Genomic DNA, 22809 nt, shown 5'->3' on the forward strand with positions numbered 1-22809 from the left:
TTCTTAATCTTAAAAGTTAACTATCAGTATCACATCCCTTGTCATTCTTTCTCAGTTTCTCTTTCTTTCACTTGCATGGGAAATAACGCCGCCCTCCCCGTGATTTGAAAGTTTTAAAAAGTATTTCTGCTTCTACACGACGATGAGAATAATAAAATATTCGTCGACATCAAACCGCTGGATTTAGAGCCTCGAGGTTAATCAACCTCAAAATAGGGCGAGCTTTGGTACATGATTCTTCATTCATGGCGCGACTGATCGACCAAGATCTCAGAAGACTGTTCATTATTACTCAACACGTTAAGGGTGATTCAACTTGAACGATAGCAAATACGATACAACGGCTCAAAACTTCCACTGCCTGACCCACCGAGTCATTCCCAGTACACATGACCAGCACTTCTTTCGCTCTCAAGGTTCATGAAGATAAGGATTCCTCGCCACCCCATGTTTATTTTTTTATTTTCTATTTTTTGTGTGTGTGCTTGCTTTCAATAGTAAAAAACGAAAGTTTGAATTTTTGGAGGCTTCAAAAAATTGAAGAAAGAGAGCAAAGAGCAGATCATTTATCAAGATAACAGAATTATGAAGACTGACACACATGCAGCCATTCAGATCCACTTGAATTTCTCAAAGAATTTCCTCTGGTTTTTAGATAATCAGCCAGCCCCTCGACATCTGTGGACAAGAAACAATTCGTTTCCTCCGATTGGATGCTACGGCTCTCCCACACCTCCAAAAGCTGATCCACACCATTTGTAACTCTCAGTCATCACTGCCCATTTGTCTTTACGTGCTTTCTCTCTCTCATGCTGCCCTTTTCGTTTCCACAGCATTCTGTTCTGTTTTAACCTCTCCAATCATATATCATTATCTGCGCCTCCCCCCTTCGCTTTATTTCGTCCACTCTTCTCTCTCAGAGGATCTGGCCTCCGCCCTCTGAGGTTTGCTCTCTTCTGTTTCCTCTTCAAAAGTTTCAGTCTGGGAATGCAATAATTTGCGTCGTTTTTATTTTTTGTACTACGGGTCAGATGTTCTTGGTTTTCCTACTTTTTGTCTGCTTATTGCTTCTTGTTCGTATCAGACCACGGAGATGCCATCATTTTCTTAATGGGTTTAATTAAAGCATGAACTTTACTATAGCTGGTGAGCTTGAGCAGATTGTCTGTCTGAAATGGAGTATGTGTGAATCGATACGGTTCTGCTTTTTAACCTTCTCGGATGCTTGACGATATGCTTCGCCTCTATGTTCTATCTCAAATTGTTTGAACTAAGAGTAGACATGAATATGTTTTCTTCCCACATGTAGTGGCAGTTGCAGACGTTTTCGAGATACTAATCTCTGATTAAACTCTCTGTTTTCTGTTTTAATTGTTTCATTATATGTGCGAATTTCAATGTTTAGAGCAAATTCCAATCTATCTGGTGTGGTCGCTTCTATAGGGACTGTCATATGCTTATTCATGGAATTGAAAGCTGATATAGACATGATGTTTATCGTATCTAATACAGGTGATGAGAATATAATCAGAGATTGAATAGACCGTTGTGCTTTTGTGTGACTAAATATTGAATTCAAGCATGGTTCAGATATCATTTTACATCTTTATACTACTGAATCAGTCAATGCTCCATCTACCATGATTGTTTCTTGACTTATGAAGTGGATTTGTCAAATATAACCTCAATTTTAAATGTTGATTTATTTTTACTTGCTCCATTTTGTTGTGTTTACTACAAGGAGTTGATCTGTGAGTGAACATCTTGCAGCAGCTAAAACATTAGCATTTTGGCTTATCAATTTTTTCAGACGTGTAGGTTCTGGTTCAACTTCTTGGCTCAAGCATGTATTTTTTCTTAATTCCTTTTGATCTACTTTTGTGGTGGAATTTGATTCGAAAGACATGGTTGGTGTTTTAGTCCATTGTTATGCTTACACTCTTTATGTGTGTTCTCTTTGTATTAGCTAATCTTTGTTTGTATTTTCAAGTCATATTGCTTTTCAAAGAAAAATATTGGCTTGGATCTATCTAATGGATTAGTTCTGGACAATTTTTTCTCTATCATAATTTTCGCTGCTTCTCTCTCTTTCTCTTTCCCTCTCTCTCTCTCACACACACACACTCTCTCCTTCTATCTAAGATGTTTAGGGTTGTTAAATCATTGTCCAAGATTATACTTCTTTTTCCTGGCATTAGCAGTTTTCTGTTGGAATCTGCATCTAAAATGTATGGTGAAATATGTGAAATATTACAGCCCTGTCTTGGGTTCTGATGTACTCTTTTGGTGAGTTTTGCTGATTCTAATACGGTGCTCTCTTTAATGTACTGCTTTCTTGGAATTTTTTGAAATTCTAGATTTCATTTTTTGGATGATTAAACACTATTTCTTTCTGTTTCTGTGGTTTGGAGCTGAATTTAATTTGTTTATCTGAAAATGATTGTAGATTCTTAAAGGAAGGTTCAATAAATAAGTCGTGAAAATGGAGATCACCAATGTTTCTGAGTATGAGAAAATAGCCAAGGAGAAACTCCCGAAGATGGTATATGATTACTATGCATCAGGTGCAGAGGATCAGTGGACACTTAAGGAGAACAGAAATGCATTTTCGAGGATTCTGTGAGCTTTCTTTCTATATACCCTTTTCTTTTCTTTTCTCGCATTTAAAATATGGGGCTGAAATGGTCTTGCCTCATTCTTTCCTAGATTCAAACAATCTTGACCCTGTTCCCTTCTTTGCAAATCTGGTTTTTCAGTTTCCTATTGAGACAGTAGAGTGTTCGTGTCTTTGGTGCTTCGGATTCTATCTTAAGATTTAGCTACTTGAAATGTCATATCTGCATTCATCAGCGTTCTAGAAGTAGGGAAAGCCATATGTGGATTATGAATTTTCTCATGTTTATCTTATATACCTGGCACCCTGTTGCAGTTGGTTCTGTTTTATTGCATTTCATCTAAACATGTTTTCTTAATATTGAAAACAGGTTTCGCCCTCGTATACTGATTGATGTTAGTAAAATTGACATGACAACTACTGTTTTGGGATACAAGATATCAATGCCAATAATGATTGCTCCAACGGCAATGCAAAAGATGGCCCATCCTGAAGGTACATGATTTATCTGAACAAGTTTCTAGAATGTTTCCTCAAGAATTACAAAGTCAAGAAGTCCCTTGTAAAAAGTAAGGATTTTGGTGGAGAGGAAAAAATTGAGAGGAAAATAAAGAAAGAGGGAAAGAAAAGAGAGAGAAAGAGAAAAAGAAAAAAGAGAGAAAGGGAGAAGAGCCAGAGAAGGCTCGTTCGGGGGTTTTGCACGACCTCAAACTCTCTTAAATAATAGGTTTAGGCTAAGAATTACAAAAATGCCCCTATACACTTAATTAAGATTATTCTCCTTATATCTCCCTAACTATGTATTCTATGTACATGAAAATTTAACCACTAACATAACTCAACATGTAGAACAAGGTTTAATAAATAAATTCAACCGCAGAAGTGGTGAAATGACAAAAATACCCCTGGAGGATAGAATGACCAAAATACCCTTGGATATATTTCTAACACTCTCCCTCAAACTGGAGCGTATATATCCAGGAGGCCCAGCTTGTCTCAAAATTATAGAAACTCTCGCTTGCCAAGGGCCTTGATGAAGATATCTCTCAACTGATCTCCAGATGGGACAAATGGAGTAACTACCTCCTCCTTCATCACAACATTTTGAATGAAGTGGCAGTTTACTTCTATGTGCTTAATCCTCTCATGAAAAGCCGGATTGCTTGCAATGAAGATCATGCCCTGATTATCACAAAACATACTTGTAGGTTCATCTTGGTTGAAACCCAATTCCCGTGTGACAGATTTGACCCACATCAACTCGCTCAGTGTATGAGTCATTGCCCTGTATTCAGCTTCTGTGCTAGAATGGGCTACAACATTTTTTTTAACCTTTTCAACTAACTAAGTTGCCTCCTAAGAAGACACGATACCCAAAAGTTGACTTCATACCCAGTTTGAACCCAACGTAGTCTGCATCAGAGAAAAATTATATCTTCATATGGTTATTGATCTAAAGAAAAGACTTTTTCTTGGTGCTCCTTTCAGATACCTCAAAATTCTTTGTGCATCTTCTAGATGTATTTTGCGATGATGTTCCATAAACCGGCTCACTACACTTACTGCAAAAGAGATATCAAGTCTAGTAACTGTCACATAAATTAACTTGCCCACTAACTTCTGATACTGTGTTCTATCATTTAATTTGGCACTATGATCATCGTGGAGATCATGTCCCACTTCCATTGGAGTATCAGTTGGTTTTGCTCCCAACAAACCATACTCTTGAAGCTTATCAGTTATATATTTGCGTTGTGTCATGACAACTCCTTTACTTTTTGCCACTTCAATGTGCAAAAAATATTTCAATGGCCCCAAGTCTTTGGTTTGAAAATGTGACGACAACCTAGACTTAGTATCCTCTATACCAGAAATATTGCTCCTAGATAAGATAATGTCATTCATGTAAACCAGTAGCACCACAATACCAAAGGACTTCTTCATTAAAAATATGGAGAAATCACAATGACTCATCGAGAATCCCATATATATCACAACTTAGATGAGTTTTTCAAACCAAGCACGCAGACTCTGCTTTAGCCTATAAATCCCCTTCTTGAGTTTATAGACTTTATGTGTCTCCCCATGAGCAACATATCCTGGAGGTTGCTCCATATATACCTCTTCTTCTAGATCACCATACGAGAAGGTATTCGTGATGTCCAATTGACATAGGGATCACCCTTGATTCACTCCAATTGAGATCAAAATACGAATAAAGATAACCGAGCAACAGGTGAAAAGTTTCAAACACATCAATGCCAAATATTTGAGTATACCCTTTGGCGACCAACCTAGCTTTATACCGCTCAAAAGAACCGTCTACATTATATTTAATGGTATAAACCCATTTGCAACCAACAACTTTTGCTTTTGACGGTAAATCAAACAATTTCCAAGTACCCAGATCTATCAATTGCTCCATATCACTATCCAAAACTTGCTTCCAATGAGGAGATAAAAGAGCCTGCTACACCAAAGAAGGAATAGTGTAGGTAGAGATGGACAAAGCATACTTTTTATAAGTGTCAAATAAGAAATTAAAAGATACAAAGTGAGATAAAGGATATCACGTACCTTTCTTGACACCTTTCTTGAGTGCAATAGGAAAGTGTAAATCGCTACCTTCAATATCCTTAGACGATTTAGAGTCATGGTTTGGTGTGAGAGATGAGACTGATTTCTTGCGTTTATATGCTTTTAAAGGTTTCTCAATAGTGATAGCTTGTGAAGGTCCAATAGGTTCATCAACTGGTATAGGGATAACAGGTGTAGGACCAGGTGATATGATAAGACCTGAGGGATAACAGGTGTAGGATCAGGTGATATGATTGCACCTGAGGGTAACTATATAGAGGAAAAGAATGGAAAATCCTCAAAGAAAGTTACATCTGTAGACACGGATGTTTTTCTTGTGGATGGGCAAAAACATTTGTACCCCTTCTGTGTGTGAGAGTACCCCAGAAATATATATTTAACTACTCTAGATGACAACTTAGCCCTGGAAGGGTCCAACACATGTGCAAAACAAACACAACTAAACACTCGGGAAGAGATAAGGAATAATGGTGTTGATGGTAAGAGGACCTGCATAAGAATCTTGCTTTCTAAGATAGAGGAAGGCATTCTATTAATCAAGAAACAAGCACTAAGAACAACATCACCCTAATAGGACTTGGGTGCATTCATATGTATCATCATTGTCCTAACAACCTCTAGTAAATGGCGATTTTTACGTTCAGCTACGCCATTTTGCTGAGGAGTAACGACATATGATGTTTGATGAATAATTCATTGATTTTGACAAAAAATCTGAAATTTATGACTCATAAATTTGAGGCCATTGTTAGTACATAAAATATGAAGTGAGACAACAAATGGGTTTCTTTGTTCATTGAAGGAAATTTTCAATACATCAAATGCCTCAGATTTTTCCTTAAGAAGATAAATCCAAGTGCACCTACAAAAATCATCAATAAAGGAAATAAAGTATCTATCACCAAATTGACTAGTCACAGGACAAGGACCCTAGATGTCGGAGTACACAATCTCAAATAAATGTCTAGATTTGTGAAATGAAGTTTGACTTATGTGATGCTTGCCCAATTAACACGACTCGCATTGAAAAGAAGGACTCGAAGGAAACTCTAGGAAGACTTGAATCAGGTGCCACTATAGAGGAAAATTTGCGGTATGTAACGCCTAGATATTATTTTTTCAGTGGCTCTCCAAATAATATAATCCATCTCTCTCATGAGCGGAAGCAATCATCTTCCTCGTCCTGAGATCCTGAAAAATACAATGAGTAGGATAAAATGTGAGAAAACAATTCATAGACTTGGCTACTTGACTAATGGACAACAAATTTAAAGAAAACTTGGGGACAAGGAGCACTGACTGAGGAGACAAAAAAGAGGCTGGAATAACATGGCCTACTCCTTGAACAAGAAAGGTAGAACCATCAACAAGATTAACATGTTTTATACGCAAAGGCTCCTTCAAATAAAAAAATAGTGATGACATACCTGACATATGCCTGGAGGCTCTTGAGTCAAGAACCTAAGATGGTGATGAGTGAACATGATAAACTGCCATACCCGAGTCAACACTGGTTGAACTCGAAACTAGGATGGAAACATGAGCTACAAATGCAAAGGGTGAGGCAACAGAGATTTGAGTCATGCGTTGGGCAATCTATTGTTGTTGTTATATCAACTGCTGCATCTCATTTGGAGCACTTGGTGTAACAGATGTAGAGGAGTCTAAACTCCCACTTCTACTATCAGGAGTTGTAGAATTAGTTCATGTTTGCTTCCCAATTGAACCCAACACTTGTCAGAATAAAGATTATTTCTTCCACAATGAACACATTTCCTTTTTGACTTACCATCACCACGTCCTCTACCTCGTCCTCTACTTCTACCTCTAGAGGAGTCTATGGGGCTGATGTAGTGTTGGAAGCATTAAGAGCAGTACCTTCCATTATCTTTCCTCCTTTACCTGTTTTGGGTACAATAGTTTTCTCAATCCTTATAATATGATTAAAGGTGGTAGAGAGAGTAAGAATCTCATCTGAGGCTAAACCTGGGCTTTAATAGCATCAAATTCAGTGCCTAAACCATCAATAAATTTTTCAACCAGCAACTGAATTTGTTGTTTCGTCAACTCATTTTCATCCGTAGTAAATGGGCGATATTCATTAATCTCCTGTCATATACCAAAGAATGCACTGTAGTACTTTGTAACGGTTCTATTTCCCCTTTATAATCCAAAGAAACTGGTATACAGCTCATAAACTCGAGAGAGATTACTCTCCTTAGCATATAAAGACTCTAGAGACAGCCACATAGCCTTTGCTATCTCACAGTTCATCACTTGATTTCTCAATGTAGAATTGATATTGTTGAGAATCCTGGTCATAACCTGGCTGTCCTTTACCTCCCAATCATCATTTGGAGGAATCAGAGGATCGTCTCTAATGAATTTCAACTTCTTTCTGCCCTTCAAATACATTCTGATAGACTTTGCCCAATTAAGATAATTAGGCATTGTCAATTTCTCAGATTTAATAATAATTGTATTTTTTCCATCAAATCCAGAATTCTCTCTAGACGGAGTGTAAACTTCTTCTTTTTTTTGCCATATTAGTGATATAGAAGTACGAAATGACCAACTAATCCTTCCAGACAATTTCCAAATTGATCACCAATGTGAGCCCCACTTGCAGAATTAAGGTTAAGGCAAAAATCAGGATGCGTGCACTTCAACAAGTCAAAATCTAGCAAAATAAATCAAATTCAACAAGAATCATGCAGAATACTTCTCAATTAGGGCTGATGTCAGCAATTCTATGATGATGCATGCACAATAACAGGGATGGGTGATGCACATCTCAAGAAATTCCAACAGAAACCCAATTAGGGGCAATCAAATCATAGAGAATCCCTCGATGACTAATAGAAACCAGTAACCCTAAGGTTATGGCAGAGAAAAAGAGTAAAAACTTTAACTTTGATGAACCAGTAATCGAAAAACCTGTAGAACTCCTTTAGGAAGTTGGCCCCTTCAAAATTGATGAAAATTTGTTGTAGGATGCTCCCAGCAATGATCTATTGCTTTGATATCATGTAAAAGGTGAAGATTTTGGTGGAGCAAGAGGAGAAAATTGAGAGGAAAAGAAAGAAAGTGAGAAAGAAAAGAGAGAGAAAGGGAAGGCTCATTGGGGTTGTGCACAACTGACATCTCTCTTAAATAATAGGTTTAGGGTATAAGTACAAAAATTCCTCTATACACTTAATAAAGCTTATTCTCCCTATATCTCCCCAACTATGTATCCTATGTACATGAAAATTTAACCATTAACATAACTCAACATTTAGAACAAGATTACATAAAGAAATTAAACCACAGAGGTGGTGAAATAACCAAAATACCTCTGGATGTATTTTCTAGCATCCCTCTTTAAATCTTGTCAAAGATACTCTGTAATTCTTTTGCTTTGTATTGGTATGTAATTATGGATAGTCCGTTGATTCATTAGCTGGCTACTGTTTTGCACTTTTCTTTTCTCCTTTAATGCAATTCTCACCATTTAAAAAAAAAGTCCCTGAGCCTCGCTCACCATTAGATAGTTTTTGTGTGAACAAATATTTTGAGGTCCTTCAGAACCTGAACAATGATTTTGTTGATAACAGAAGGAAACAGAAACCAGTTTGAATCATTCTAGATTGCATGCTTTAACTTCTAGTTTGATTCTGTTCCACAGGAGAGTATGCTACAGCTAGAGCAGCATCAGCAGCTGGGACTGTCATGGTTTGACATCTTATCTCTAGTGATTTGTTTGGTCTGTCATTACTTTAAGTGAGAACCATCTAAAGCATGATGTTACTTCAGCTGGAACTTAATTTCTAAAACACATTTTTGGCTGACTTTCGTGACCTCCAGCATATTAATGGAATTGATTTCATTTAAAATCCATTGTTTAAGCTTGATAGAATGCAATTCTGAAATTTGTCTCATCAGGTTTAATGTGGCTTTGTCTTAATGTAAAATTGGTTAAGAAACCAATTCTTTTCAGCTTATGTTATGCATACTATTATTATACCCATATCACAGTTACTGTTGATACGATATCTTGATGTGCACTATTCAGTGAAAGAAGTGCAATATTAAAGTTTGCTACTCTCTTTTGGTATATTTGTATACTAGCTGATATCTATCTCAATGTTAGGTGGCATTATATTCATGTGCTCATTGAGCTACCATCCTAACCCTTTTCATGATTAGTTCCTTCTATTCTGAAAATTTCTGAGTGGCTCCAACTGCTCATCAGTAGTCATTCATGACTGGATGTTATTTTGTATGCTTCATGACTGTTACAGACTTTGTCCTCGTGGGCTACCTCCAGTGTCGAAGAAGTTTCATCCACAGGACCTGGTATTCGCTTCTTCCAGCTCTATGTAAGCATTTTCTCTTCTCACAAGATTTGCTTCTTTTAAGGCACATTCCAGTCTATAGACGTTTCCAATGTTTTGTTAGTTGAATCCAAATTGATGCCAAGGCCTTTTTTTTTCTTTCCAAATACTTCAGGTTTACAAGGACAGAAATGTGGTTGCACAACTTGTTAGAAGGGCTGAGCGAGCTGGCTTCAAAGCAATTGCCCTCACTGTGGATACTCCAAGACTTGGGAGAAGGGAAGCAGATATTAAGAACAGGTCTCCTTATTTCTCTGTTTACTCTCCAGTATTGATGTAAAAATGAATATGCATGAGATCCTTTGATTTATACACGTGATGTCATCTTTCATTTTTGGCTGAAATGTGGCCCTTGGCAAAACAATTTACTCTATTTTTCCTATTTACGTTTCTTTTCTGTGGTAATGGTTATTCTTGGCTCAGGAACTTTATTTTAAGAGTGGTATCTGAATTTAATGTTTATAAACTAACTTATTTGTCTATCTTTGGTTATGCGATGGATGCGATGGGCTCTCATAAATTGAACAAAATACGCCAAAAAACTTCCATAACATCATGACTACTTTCTCAACTGATAACTGTTATTCAAGTGTTCTCCAAACATGAGGCCTATGAATTACAGTAGATTTATTGATGTATTGACTCCCAATATGTGAACAGTATCCTAATGGATGGAATTTCAGGTTTACTTTGCCTCCATACTTGACGTTGAAAAATTTTGAGGGCCTGGACCTTGGCAAGATGGATCAGGTGAGCAGAAGCATACACTGAATACAATCCGTTTCTCTGCCTTCAATGTCTTCTTATATCTGTTTCATGGTGACTCAGGCTAACGACTCTGGACTGGCCTCCTATGTTGCTGGTCAAATTGACCGTTCTTTGAGCTGGAAGGTATGTGGAATAGAGAGAAATTCCAGATCTGATTAACATCTGTTTATCCTCTGCTGAAGACATGGACCATCAGAGATATCTTTTTTTATGATTTTGTTGATACACCTTTTTGGATTAATACTAGATGACTATGTAAAACAACTTAAACTAAGGAAGAAGGGGAAAGAAATCAGAATAGGTAGAAACACCTGATGCAGCAGCATAATGCACATTCAGTTGCAGTGTTACCGAGATTAAATTTTCTTATGTATAAGGATTATATTGTAAGGAGGAAAATATTGATAAGAATATTTGATTTGAGCTCTGTATTCATGTTATTCTTAAAGAGATGGTATTTTCGTTTGTTTTGGACAGGACGTAAAGTGGTTGCAGACAATCACATCAATGCCAATTTTGGTGAAGGGTGTCATGACAGCAGAGGATAGTATGTACTCTGCATATCAGATACATTTGTTCTGACTATATCAAATTCTTGATGACTTCCGTCACAAACAAATTATGTTCTGATTTGCAGCAAGACTTTCTATACAAGCAGGAGCTGCTGGTATCATTGTGTCTAACCATGGTGCTCGACAACTTGATTATGTACAAGCAACTATTAGTAGTTTGGAAGAGGTAAAGTTTGCAAGTGTGACCAAATTATGAGGTCCCCTTGATTTTGTATTTTTACATTTATCATGAGGGATTTTATCACGTACAGTTGTCTTCTTTATCAGTTACTGAGTTCGCATTAATTTTGAGGGAAGTCATTTAGATATCGTTCTTAAGAAACATACTTTCAGGTTGTTAAGGCTGCACAAGGTCGTGTCCCCGTGTTCCTTGATGGAGGAGTTCGTCGTGGAACAGATGTCTTCAAGGCTTTGGCACTCGGAGCTTCTGGCGTGTTTGTAAGTGGAGCTTGCATTTTCTGTTTCTCATTCCTCTTGTACTTTTTATTTTTATTTTTATAACGGCGAGAAAAAGGAATTCAAAGAAGAAGCTTCAGGGGAAGCTAGGAGCACAAGAAGAGGGCAGGAACCATACAAAAACAAAAAGCTAAAAAGGGTCAAAGGAGAAGATAAGATCCCACTTCGAGATGCAGCCTGGGGATCCCTTCCCTAGCTACAGATTGGCTAGGCCATTAGCATTTCTAGTAGTCTGCTACCAAGTGACATTTAAATTTACAAAGGTCTTCAATAATAAAAAAAAAAACCTGCTTGCCCAACTAATGATGATTTTAGAGTCCCCTAGGATGATTAAAGGGGCTGAGAATCTTCCCTTTTACAGGCAGAAGCCCTGGAATAGGGCTCTCATCTCCGCCACAGTTGCTCTCAACTCGTCTGCTGTACCCCATTTTGACTGTATAATTAGATGTGTCTTCTTGAGAGACTCACACACTGTTATCATTTTGCTTCTGTTCTTATTATTGAACAGATTGGAAGGCCAGTAGTGTTCTCGTTGGCAGCAGAAGGAGAGGCTGGAGTAAGAAAAGTTCTTCAAATGCTTCGTGAAGAGTTTGAGCTGACAATGGCATTAAGTGGATGCACCTCCCTCAAAGAAATCACACGCAATCACATTATCACAGATCGGGACACGCCTCGCCCCTCTGCCAGGTTGTGAAGTGCTTTTATAATTGAAGAACATGCAACACCATCTCTGCATGAGAAAAGTGTACTATGTTCTGATTCTCTAATAAGCTTGTTTGTCACTTCAGAGAACACATTATAGGATTCCAATACACTATGAATGCTCTTTAAACTTTTGTAACGGTATTTCTTATCTGGAAGGCCCCCTCCACTGCATATTCTTCCTTCGCTCTTGTGCAGAATGTATTAATCTCAAATGCACTCCAGAGCCAAACCAGTATCTCGCAACATAAAAGATTTGCTAGAGCTGAGGGTAAGGAAGAAGAAAAACACCTGCCATCAACAGGAAATATAAATCTCAAGAGTTCTTTGTATTCAAGCTTAGACATACATGCACACATACAGCATGCAAAGGGTCTCCGGCAATGTGCAAGCTAGTGGGACTTAAAAGTATGATGCCATAGTTAATTACTATAAAAAGTAAGAAGAAAAAAGGTTGAAGAGAGAGAATGAGAAGGAGAGAGCTTGAAGAAGAGAAATTGAGAAAAGAAAACTGAAAATTCGTACTTGACTTTCTCCAGCTTTTATTTATAGATTTAGGGTTGAGTAGGCGAGGTTAATTTACAACATTAACCCTATTTTAAGTGAAAACCCTAATTCTCTAGATCTCTTATTCTACGAATCCCTTTTACCTGAAATTTGGTTCGTAGATATAGTTTGACACATAGAATATGATTATATCAAGAAATATAAAATAACCAAAATGCCTTTGTTTTTGTTTTTCAACACTCCCCCTCAAGCTGGAAAGTATATGTCAAACAATCTCAACTTGTCATAGAAATTCATGATTTTCTAGTGCTTTAGTTAGGGTCTCGCCGAGTTGATCGCCAGACCGAACATACAGAGTAGTCACTTCTTTCTTCATTATTGCATCACAGATGAAGTGACAATCTACTTCTATATGTTTTGTTCATTCATGAAAGACTGGATAATTTTGCAATGAAGATTGCTGCCTGGTTATCACAATACATAGTCATAGGATCCTGCTGATCGAGGCTCAACTCCTGGACAACAGATTTTATCCACATTAGCTCACTGATAGTGTAGGTCATTGCTCTATATTTCCCTTCTGCACTGGACCGAACAATAACATTCTGTTTTTTACTTTTTCAAGTCACTAAATTTTCTCCAAAAAATACATAGTATCCAGTAATTGATTTCCTGTCAAACATGGAGTCTGTACAATCAACATTAGAGAAAGCTTCAACCTTCAAGTGATTATTAGGTTTGAAAAGGAGACCTTTTTGCTGTGCTTCCTTTAGATATCTCAAGATTCTTTGTGCAACCACTAGGTGAATTTTACGTAGATGAATTGGCTCACTGCAAATGAAATATCTGGTCTAGTAACTGTAGCATAGATGAGTTTGATGACTAGCCCTCAACATATTGTTTTATCTTTTAGTTCTGGACTTCGATTGTCATGAAGATCAAGTCCTACTTCCACAGGTGTATTTGCAAGTTTAGCCCCAAGAAAACCATATTGTTGAAGTATATCAGTAACATATTTCCTCTAAGTCAATGATGTTCATTTTTTACTTCTCATTACCTCAATACCCAGAAAATATTTCAACGGATGATTCACCAACTAGGATTTAATTGTTTCAATACCTAATATGCCACTCCTAGATAGAATGATATCATCTACATATACCAATAAGATAATAATTCTAGATGATCTTTCAAGAATAAATATTGAGTGATCTCAATGGCTTCTAGGAAATCCCATGGACATAACCACTTTGTTAAAAAATTTAAACCAAGCTCGTGGACTTTGTTTTAAACCATTAAAGAACCTTCTTTACTCGACATACTTTATGTGTCTTCCCCTGAGCAACATACCTTGGAGGTTGCTCCATATAGACTCCTTCCTCAAGGTCACCATATAAGAAAGAAGTTTTAATATCTAGTTGTAATAGAGACCAACTATGATGGACTGTAACAAAAAAAAGTATACGAACAAAGGACATACGAACAACTGGAGAAAAAGTCTAAAAAATATCTACCCAAACGTTTGTGTATTTTGCAACAAGACGAGCCTTATATTGTTCAACAAATCCATCTGAGTTATATTTAATAATATAGACCCATCAACATCCAACTATAGCAGCACCTAGAGGTAAGTCACATAACTCCCAAGTCCTTCTATTTGTTAATGCTTCCATCTCAACATCCATGGTATTCTTCCAATGAGGTTGCAACAACGCCTCCTGCACTAAAGAAGGAATAATGTAAGTGGATATGGACAAAACAAACTTATGATAGTTATCAGACAAGGAGTCGAAGGAGACAAAATGAGAAAAAGGATGGCGAGTACCTTTACGAACAACTTTCCGAAGGGCAATAGGAAGGTGTAGATCACTTACCTTTGGATCAGGAGACGATGAAGAGTCATGGTTTGATGTGAGGAGGGGCTTTGGATCAGAATAAGTAGGTTGTTGTTGGTGTTGGTATACTTGAAATGGTTTTTCAGTAGGAGCATCTTGTGAAGCTGGAGCACATTCATCAACTAGAAGAGGAATAACGGAAGTAGGTATAGAAGGTTTAAGTGGAACCGATTCAGATGTAGAAGATTGAAAGAAAGAAACATCCTAAAAAAAGGTTAGCATCGGTAGAAACAAATATTTTTCTCATAGATAGATAATAGCATTGGTAGCCTTTTTGTCTTTGAGAATATCCCAGAAAGACACACTTGATAGACTGCGGAGGCAACTTATCCTTTGACTGATAAAAAACATGTGCAAAGTATATACACAGCCGAGGTGTCAGTGGAAACAAAGGTATAGTAGGAAAACAATTTGAATAGGGATCTTGCCATCAAGAACAAATGACAACATTCCATTTATAAAAAAACATGCAATAAGAACAACATCACCCCAATAAGTTTTAGGTACATTCATGTGAATCAGCATAGTAAGAGCTACCTCAAGTAAATGACCATTCTTAGGTTCAACAACTCAATTTTGTTGTGGAGTAAACGCATAAGAAGTCTGATGAATGATTCCTTGTGATTGACAGAAAGAGCCAAATTTACGATTCATAAACTCAAGACCATTGTCTGTACGAAATATATAGATAAAAGTTGCAAACCGATTCTTTATTTCATTAAAAAAAGATGAAAGACATCAAAAACTTCATAAATCAAAGTACATCCACTGAAATCATCAATAAAGAAAATAAAATACCTATGACCAAACTGACTAGTCATCGGAAAAGGACCCCAGACATCTGAGTGGACAAGCTCAAAAGATTTACTAGTTTTATGGGATGAAACAGGAAAGAAGCTCTGGTGATGCTTGCCCTGTTGACATGACTCGCATTGGAAAGTAATACTAGAGGGAAGATCTGGAACTACTTGAATCAGTTTTACTGGAGATGGATGACCAAGTCTGAGATGCCACTGAAGAGGTGATTCAACTGTATGTAGGGTATGTAAAGTATTGTCTGGTTTGTAGTTGTCTGGATAGTATAGTCTCCCTCTCTCACGAGATCTTGAAACACACAATGAGTAGGGAAAAAAATGAGAGAACAATATTAAGTTGTGGAGCCTAATTAACGCCTTACGCTGAGTTGGTTGCGGATTAAGCTTCGATATATTGACTATTATTTCATTAAGGATAGTTTGGGAATTTCACTATTGTAATGTGGTTGCCCTAACTCTCTCTTTAAATTGGGGGGCGCCGCTATTAGGGTTTTATGATCTTAATCCGAGGAGCATCTCGAGTTGTAGCCTGAGAAGTTAGACAGAAACACCTGTAAGTGTGTAATTTCTCTTGTAAACTATTTCATCTTCATTGTAGGTTAGTGTAATAACGGAAGACAGGGCGTAGTATGACCTTGAGGCAAACCTATATAAATCTTATAGTACTTTTCCGTGCTTACTTTTTTCTTCTTCCGCGTTTATTATTATTGCTCTCATTAGTTTGGAATTAAGGCGTCTAATTCCTATAAAACAATTCATAGAGTTAGCCACTTGACTGACAAACAACATATTTATAGGAAATTTTAGAACTAACAGTGCAGATTGAGGTGAAGGAATAAGTATAGGAGTAACATTTCACACTGCTTGTACAGGTGAAACTGACTCATCAACAAAATTAACATGCTTAACGAGAATAGACTCTTTTAAATAAAAAATAGTGAGCATATACCTGACATGTGTTTTGTAGCACCAAAGTCAAGAACCCAGGATGGGGAATAAGACACAGAGAGTGCAGACATACTAGTGGTAAGAGTCGTATGTGCGAAGGATGCTGAGGGAATAGATAGTTGTGCCATACGCTGAAAAATCTCTTGTTGCTACTGTGAGTTGTTATTGTTGTTGGATCAATTCATCTGGAGCACTAGGAGAGATTTTAGTTTCATACCCTGGTGTTGTACCTTCATGTGTACTAGCATTTTTCCATGCAAGCTTCCCAAAATTTTCCAACATCTATCTGTGTAATAATTGGTGCATCCACATTGAATACACTTGCACTTAGATTTACCATATCTTCGGCCTTGTCCTCTGACAAGATTATCTCTACTTTTGCCTCTACTAGCTCTTGTACATCCCTTGGACGTATCTATAGAATAAGATGTTGTAGCCGATGTATTAAGGGCACTATAGAGATTAGGTATTTCATTTGAGGCCAAATTAAAGAAAGTGAACAAAAAAAGAAAAAAACACACGCTATGTTGGTCTAAGACGTGTGAGTGTTTGTGGTGCGGTATGAAAGGGTAAGAAAAACAGTAGCATGAGAAAATTTATTGTTTGAGTGGATTTTTCAGACCTTTTTCACAAACTAATGTTGTGGCTTCCTCTCGATCACATGAAAAATATGAATAACGTCCACAGTTTTTAGTGTTACGTACGAGATGATCTTATAATATTAAATGTCCTTTAATGGATTAGGTCACAGTCAAAGTTCAACAAAGAATTACAGAGGAAGATGCTGCACCGTTGGCTAAAAATAACTAAAGAATTGAAAGAAACACATCTTCCAAAGCTACGTGAATTTATCGTCTAAGCCTGCTGCGACTGCGCTGCTATTGACTGTAAGGACAAGTGGCCTGGATACGACTCTTCCTCTTCTGGAGGAACCTCTGCAGAGATCTCTTCATCGACAGCCCCGTCCGTTGGGCTTGAGGGTTTTGACTAGTGCATCCAGAGGACGGCTCCGTTGAAAGGGTTCCAAGTCGTTCTTCCGTCTTTCGTTTCGCCATGCACAGTATAGCTCTCGCCTGAACAAAGATTAAAATCACAACGCAAACGATCTCTCAGACGACGGAGCAAACAGTGAAGAAACTAAACTACTATCGGATCAGTTCTGTTATAAGAAATCATTCTTCTCATCACTTTGATCAGAAAATGGAGACGCAAGAACAAACCTGAATCTCCGTGACGTCACAGGCGCAAACGCGTCCGTTGTAAAACATCGTTATCTGTTGCGAATTCTCCAGCGGTCTAATCTCGCTCCTTCAATGTCAGAAAAAAAGTAAGAGAATCAGTCGAGTATGAGCTACGGAGAGACGTACGAAAATCAGTAGAAAAAAAATGATGAGGAGGTGGAAGATCACGAAAGAAAATGCATGAACACGTATGTATAACCTGGATTTGCAGAGTTCTTGAGAGGGGGAAGAAGAAACATTCGAGTAGACGGCAGTGGGAAGCAGGCACAGATCCAAGTTATAGGATCTCCCCATGTAGTCGTCGAAGCAATTAAGGGAGGGAGAGAGTCGATGGCGCAGAACACAGCCCCGCCTCTTGGCGCTGATCTTGCGGCATCAGAAAGCTGGATCCCTGGGGTCTGAAGAACGCAAGGAAATGAACCCTGTCGAGCGAGTGATGATGAATGACGAAGCGGTTGGAATAAATACTAGATGGAGATGAAGCATGCGCGATTTGATTCACGTGTTCAACATGTCGAAATTCCACTTTCCTTCTGCGAGGTGGAATGTGTGCGGCTCCTGCCCTCAGCTGTCACTCAGTCACCTTGATTCGGTGGGCCCATCTCTCTCACGCGGTCCACGCCTCCCCAACATAACCCAATTTCGATAGACCAACCAAGGCTGAAAATCCATTAACAATCCCCTTTCGGGAATTATTCACGTGTTTCTCGAGGAGGAATGGGAATATCAACTATAGCCATTAAGAGGTCGACAGACGAGGCGCGGTAGAGCCGCGGTAGGCGGGGGGCACTGTGGCACTGTGTGGATGAGAATCACCTCATGCAATCATGTCAGTCGAGAAAGGTCAATGTACGCTGCCTCTTCCTCTTCTTTAAACCACCAGTCTTTCTCCATTTTTAGCACAGGAAAGAGCCTAAGACGACTCCAGCCTTGACGAAAGGAAATGTGAGAAACGGTGTCATTCTAAAAGAAGCAATTCCGTAAACATTCGTTCGGTCCATCTCTTTCGGATCTGTACAGACGAAAAGTGTTCCAAAAACTGCTCTGTTTCCCACCTCCCAAGTAAGAAGTTGCCTACCAGGAAGGTCAATACAATTTTCTTCCCGCAAGCTGATGCAGGAAATCGAGTTGAGCAGGTCAAGAAAAAAAAAAAAAACTTATTCGATGCCAAAGATAGTTTCAGTCTGAACCTGTAATGTACTGATCAGAAGAATTGACTTGTAATGTACTGATCAGACCCCATCTCACAAACAGCCATCCCCTCGATTTAAATGGTGGTGGTGGGAGAAGGGTGGGGAGAAAGGCTGAAGCTCCCTTCCTTCTTCCTCAGGAATGGAAGGAAGAGTGTGTAAGAAGTAGACACTATTTTGTAGAAAATTTAATAATAGGAAAAAAAAACACATGATTACCCTTTTCAGAATACCCAGAGCATAGTCTGGTAGGTGAATTCATCCCTAAGAAAATTGTCTAATATGCATTGAAACAGAAAAAGGTGAGAGCCTTGAAACAATCAAAACAAAGTGGGATGCCTTCTTAATCTTCAACTTAAGCTGGAGTGATCCCCATTTAAACCCCACCTTTGTTTGTTTCTGTTTACCAGAATTGGTAAGGTTGTTCCAAGTCAATAAACTATCAGCGTATAAAAAAAGGTCGATGTTTAGTTTTTCAAAATCTATGGCGACTAAGTGGGGGAGAAACTAACTCGTCGAAGAAAGAGAAATGGGATTATGACTTTTCATTTTCAAATTTACCTCCGGTTGCCTTGTTGGAGCTGTGAAACTGGATCAATATGAATAAGCGAAGAGAGAACGTTTTGCTCAATATTAAAAGGGTGGAATCCTCATAGACTCCGGCTTTGTCAAAGAAGAGCAGTCGCTGCAGTTAACCCAAATAGAGAGAGACATTAACAAGAATCGTCGTTAAACCAGTTCAAGTAGTTTGAGCTTGTTGAATTTTAAACACTTCATATTCTTACTGGAAACAGCGTAATGCCTGAAAAACCAGCTACTGAATATAAGGACAAATGGTGTTTTGTATACTTCTATGCCCCTACTGTTCGATTTATTTGAAATCAGTCATTTCAATTCTCCTCCATTTGCTCGCTTTGGATTGTAGTATGATGTTGCAATATAATCATCAGTTGCTGTTAGGTTTAGGTGTGGCATATGATTACCAACTCTGCTGCCATCACAGTAGGCATCCATCTTTAAACTTCAAACCTTGGGCAAGAGAAGGTAAGTGACATCCGGGGTTGGGGATCACATCACAACACATTATTCTTAGCAATCATATCTCAAAATTCAGTTTTAGATATATGGATGTAAAGACGACATTTAAACCCAGTCATCGACAAAAAGATAAATTATTGCTGGAAAATGAATAGTTAAGAAGCACTTACTTGAAAGTATTAAAAAGAAATGAACATCTACTTGTGCCAAAGACACATCTAAGACATAGCATCTGCTTCGATTAGAAAAAAGAAGTAACAGAGTATCTGACTAAAAAGTGAACAGCTCTATAGATATAGTCTCCAGAACCACGATCCTTAATTAGGATTGGAGACTTTGGGAGAACAAAGCTTAATAGCGCCAGGGCCATGGAGCATCCTTCCACACAAAGCAACGACCATCTCCAGTGCTTTTGTTTGTCTCAGGACTTGGTTGTTCATTTCCATTGTGTTTTTCAGTAAAAGGGCATCGGAGTTGCTGATTCCGTGTCAACACTTCCTCCTTATACTTAGGATTGTGGTACTTAGGGTGACTAACAAAAGCCACCTTTTTCCACCAAAGCTTGAGGGCCTTAAAAGAGGAAGTAAATCAATCACAAAAACTACTCACCCAGTTGGACATTGAATATATCTTACAGGATGAAAATTACAGAAAACAAAAACAGCCAACAGAAAGCTCTGCAGCATTTTAAAGCATTCCAAAAACCAGCTGGAAGTTGGGTTTTGAAGCATCTGGGACTCAAAATTTGACTCTCCTAGTTCAATGTACAGCTTTTAAAACTTAATAGTATCACATGACAGGAAAAAGACCCGGTTCACTGAGCACAACCATTTACTTTTTGTCACCTTTTATATTTAATAAACTGTTAGAAAAATCTACTGAAGGGTAATTTGGTCTTTTCACAGCAGCAGGTGTTTCTGAATTTTACATTATCTTGTTCTACATGTTTGATTATGTCACCAGACTTTGTTTCGTCTGTTTTGGTTTTTGTATATTGGGGGATATGAGGGTTTTAGGGATTCTAAGTGTATAGGGGTATTTTTGTAACTCTGACCTTTTTTTACTTAATAAAGAGATGAGGGGGTCGAGCACGACCTCCAACGAAACTCTTCTCAAAAGTCTCTCCTCTCAAATTCTTCTCCCCTCTTTTCAATTTCTCTCTTTATACTCTCTTTATTTTCTTTTTTCACATGGTATCAAAGCAGTTATCTTAGTTGGAAGTCTCTATTCTGCGTTATTCTACTCCATTGAAGATTGCAACATCTTAGAAGGAGGTTCCTCGAGGTTCATGCCCTATTGATTCAATAAGAATCATCCTTTTCTTCTCTTTTTCTGCCAAAACCTTAGGGTTGTTGGCCACTACTGTATTTAAGTGCAATTATTGATGAGATATAGTCCTAGAAAAACTTCTTATTTTGGGAAAATTCCTCTTTGCCTGGTGCGTAGCCCAATACTGGGCTCCTTGATCGCATCATCCTTTTGGAAGGTGATGTCAGTCCTATTTATTGTTGATTTGGTGGTTCTAAGTGTATAATCACTCTCTATTGCTGGAAGTTGTATCAAGTTGGCTTTAATCGCAGATTGCATAAAAACCCTAATTTTTGTGAAGTGGGGGCCACCTACCTTGTGCACCTATTTTGTTGCCTGAAATTGTAATTGCCTAGTTGTGACTGTTTTGTGGTACTTATGGCTGATTCCTGTGAGGTATATACGGAAAGGGAAGTAGGGAAATGGAAAAGATACCATTTTTATACACTTCAGAAAAGTTGAATGGGTAGAATTATCTTAGCTGGACTAAATCTGTACATATGTATTTAAAGGCCAAGCAAAAATCAAAATATATCAAGAATTGACCCCCCCTATGCCTATGAATGATTATTGGGGGGCAAAAGACTATCAAATTATGACATAGATAGTAAAAAGTGTTGATACCAAATTGAGTAATCAAATTATAGATTGTGAGACTTCAAAAAAGATGTGAATATCCCAGTAATCCTTGTATGCACAAGAGAACAATCTATTTCGAGTGTATGAATTATATACAAGTTTCTTTAGTCTTGTTAGAAGATGGGCTTAAACCCACTAGTCCAAGGAAGAAAGCCCACACATCCAAGAGAAGGCATCTTGGTAAATAAGAAGACTTCTCATAAAGATGGCATGGAGATGTAATTACTTGTCTATTTATGTCTCTTCTCTTGTAATGTTATAGATCTAAGGGCATTGCAAAAACTATAAATAAAGGCCCTTGGCTAAGAGGTAGAGCATTAAGTTCTCTCCTCACTTCTCAATCTCGTCCAAACTCTCTTCTTCCTTCTTTTGGAATCCACTCTCTAAACTCTCTCTCCTTCTCTTCTTCCTCTCCTTCTCCTTCTCCTACTCGTCTCCCTCTTTGGCTCGAGATCAATATGGAGTCCTAAATTTTGTATGGTATCAGAGCTAAGGATTTAGGACTCCCACGTTGAAGTGAAGCTTAAATACCTTTGAAGGTTTCATGCAAGGTGCTTTTGAAGGAAGAGAATCAACTATGGAAAGATAAGTGATTTCTGGTTTTTTTTTTTTCCCCATACATTCATACTATGTACCGAGCCCTTAACCTTTGTATTATACCAAGAAACAAATGGTTTTCATATGAAATGTTGTGAAAGTTTATATTTGGCGTTTAAAGGATATTATGACTTTGATCTTCTTGCACTAGAATATTGCAAGTTTGATCAAGATCGGTTGCCTACAAGGTTATGAAGACCTATTGATTATGAAGTTGATGGTGTTACGAATTAGACGCCCTAATTCCAAACTAATAAGAAAAATAATAATAAACGCGGAAGAAGGGAAAAAAGTAAGCACGGAAAAATACAACAAGATTTATATAGGTTCGCTTCAAGGTGAGACTACGTCCTGTCTTCCGCCCCTGCAATAATCCACTATGAAAGAAATAATTTACAAGAGAAATCACATACTTACAGGTGTTTCTCTCTAACCTCTCGAGTTGCAACTTGAGATACTCCTCAAATTAAGATCATAAAACCCTAATAGCAGAGCTCCCCAATTTAAAGAGAAAGCCAGGGCAACCGCATTACAAGAGTGAAATT

The 22809-nt window shown here is 37.9% G+C and overlaps 3 protein-coding genes across 5 annotated transcripts in view; 1 reads left to right on the top strand and 2 right to left on the bottom strand.

Annotated features, from left to right (window-relative positions):
- The first annotated feature begins 493 nt into the window (after positions 1-493).
- Positions 494-12220, top strand: LOC137951380 (glycolate oxidase 1). Its single transcript, XM_068797997.1, has 12 exons — positions 494-944; positions 2447-2619; positions 2985-3109; positions 8880-8926; positions 9496-9573; positions 9704-9828; positions 10272-10338; positions 10417-10479; positions 10834-10903; positions 10994-11094; positions 11262-11366; positions 11893-12220. Exons 2-12 carry the CDS (start codon positions 2483-2485, stop codon positions 12076-12078), a joined length of 1104 nt encoding a protein of 367 aa, XP_068654098.1. The 5' UTR covers positions 494-944; positions 2447-2482; the 3' UTR covers positions 12079-12220.
- Positions 12221-17003: 4783 nt separating this feature from the next.
- LOC137952345 (protein TIFY 5A) lies at positions 17004-18104 on the bottom strand. Its single transcript, XM_068799486.1, has 3 exons — positions 17692-18104; positions 17472-17559; positions 17004-17324 (listed from the first exon to the last, which is right to left on the bottom strand). Exons 1-3 carry the CDS (start codon positions 17784-17786, stop codon positions 17130-17132), a joined length of 378 nt encoding a protein of 125 aa, XP_068655587.1. The 5' UTR covers positions 17787-18104; the 3' UTR covers positions 17004-17129.
- A 1054-nt stretch (positions 18105-19158) lies between these two features.
- Positions 19159-22809, bottom strand: part of LOC137951898 (uncharacterized) — a 29238-nt gene continuing 25587 nt past the window's right edge. Inside the window, exon 5 of one of the 3 annotated variants that reach the window (XM_068798874.1) lies at positions 19159-19367. In XM_068798874.1, the coding sequence (XP_068654975.1) occupies positions 19218-19367 (150 nt within the window). In that variant the 3' untranslated portion in view covers positions 19159-19217. Of the gene's footprint in view, positions 19368-19491; positions 19712-19818; positions 20291-22809 lie in introns of those variants that run through there. The other 2 variants (XM_068798875.1, XM_068798873.1) reach the window with 2 other exon arrangements.

Source organism: Aristolochia californica, unplaced genomic scaffold, assembly GCF_029961685.1.
Source record: "Aristolochia californica isolate CCGP_79_NKW_82.1479 unplaced genomic scaffold, dmAriCali1.0.hap1 SCAF_15, whole genome shotgun sequence".
NCBI lineage: Eukaryota > Viridiplantae > Streptophyta > Magnoliopsida > Piperales > Aristolochiaceae > Aristolochia > Aristolochia californica.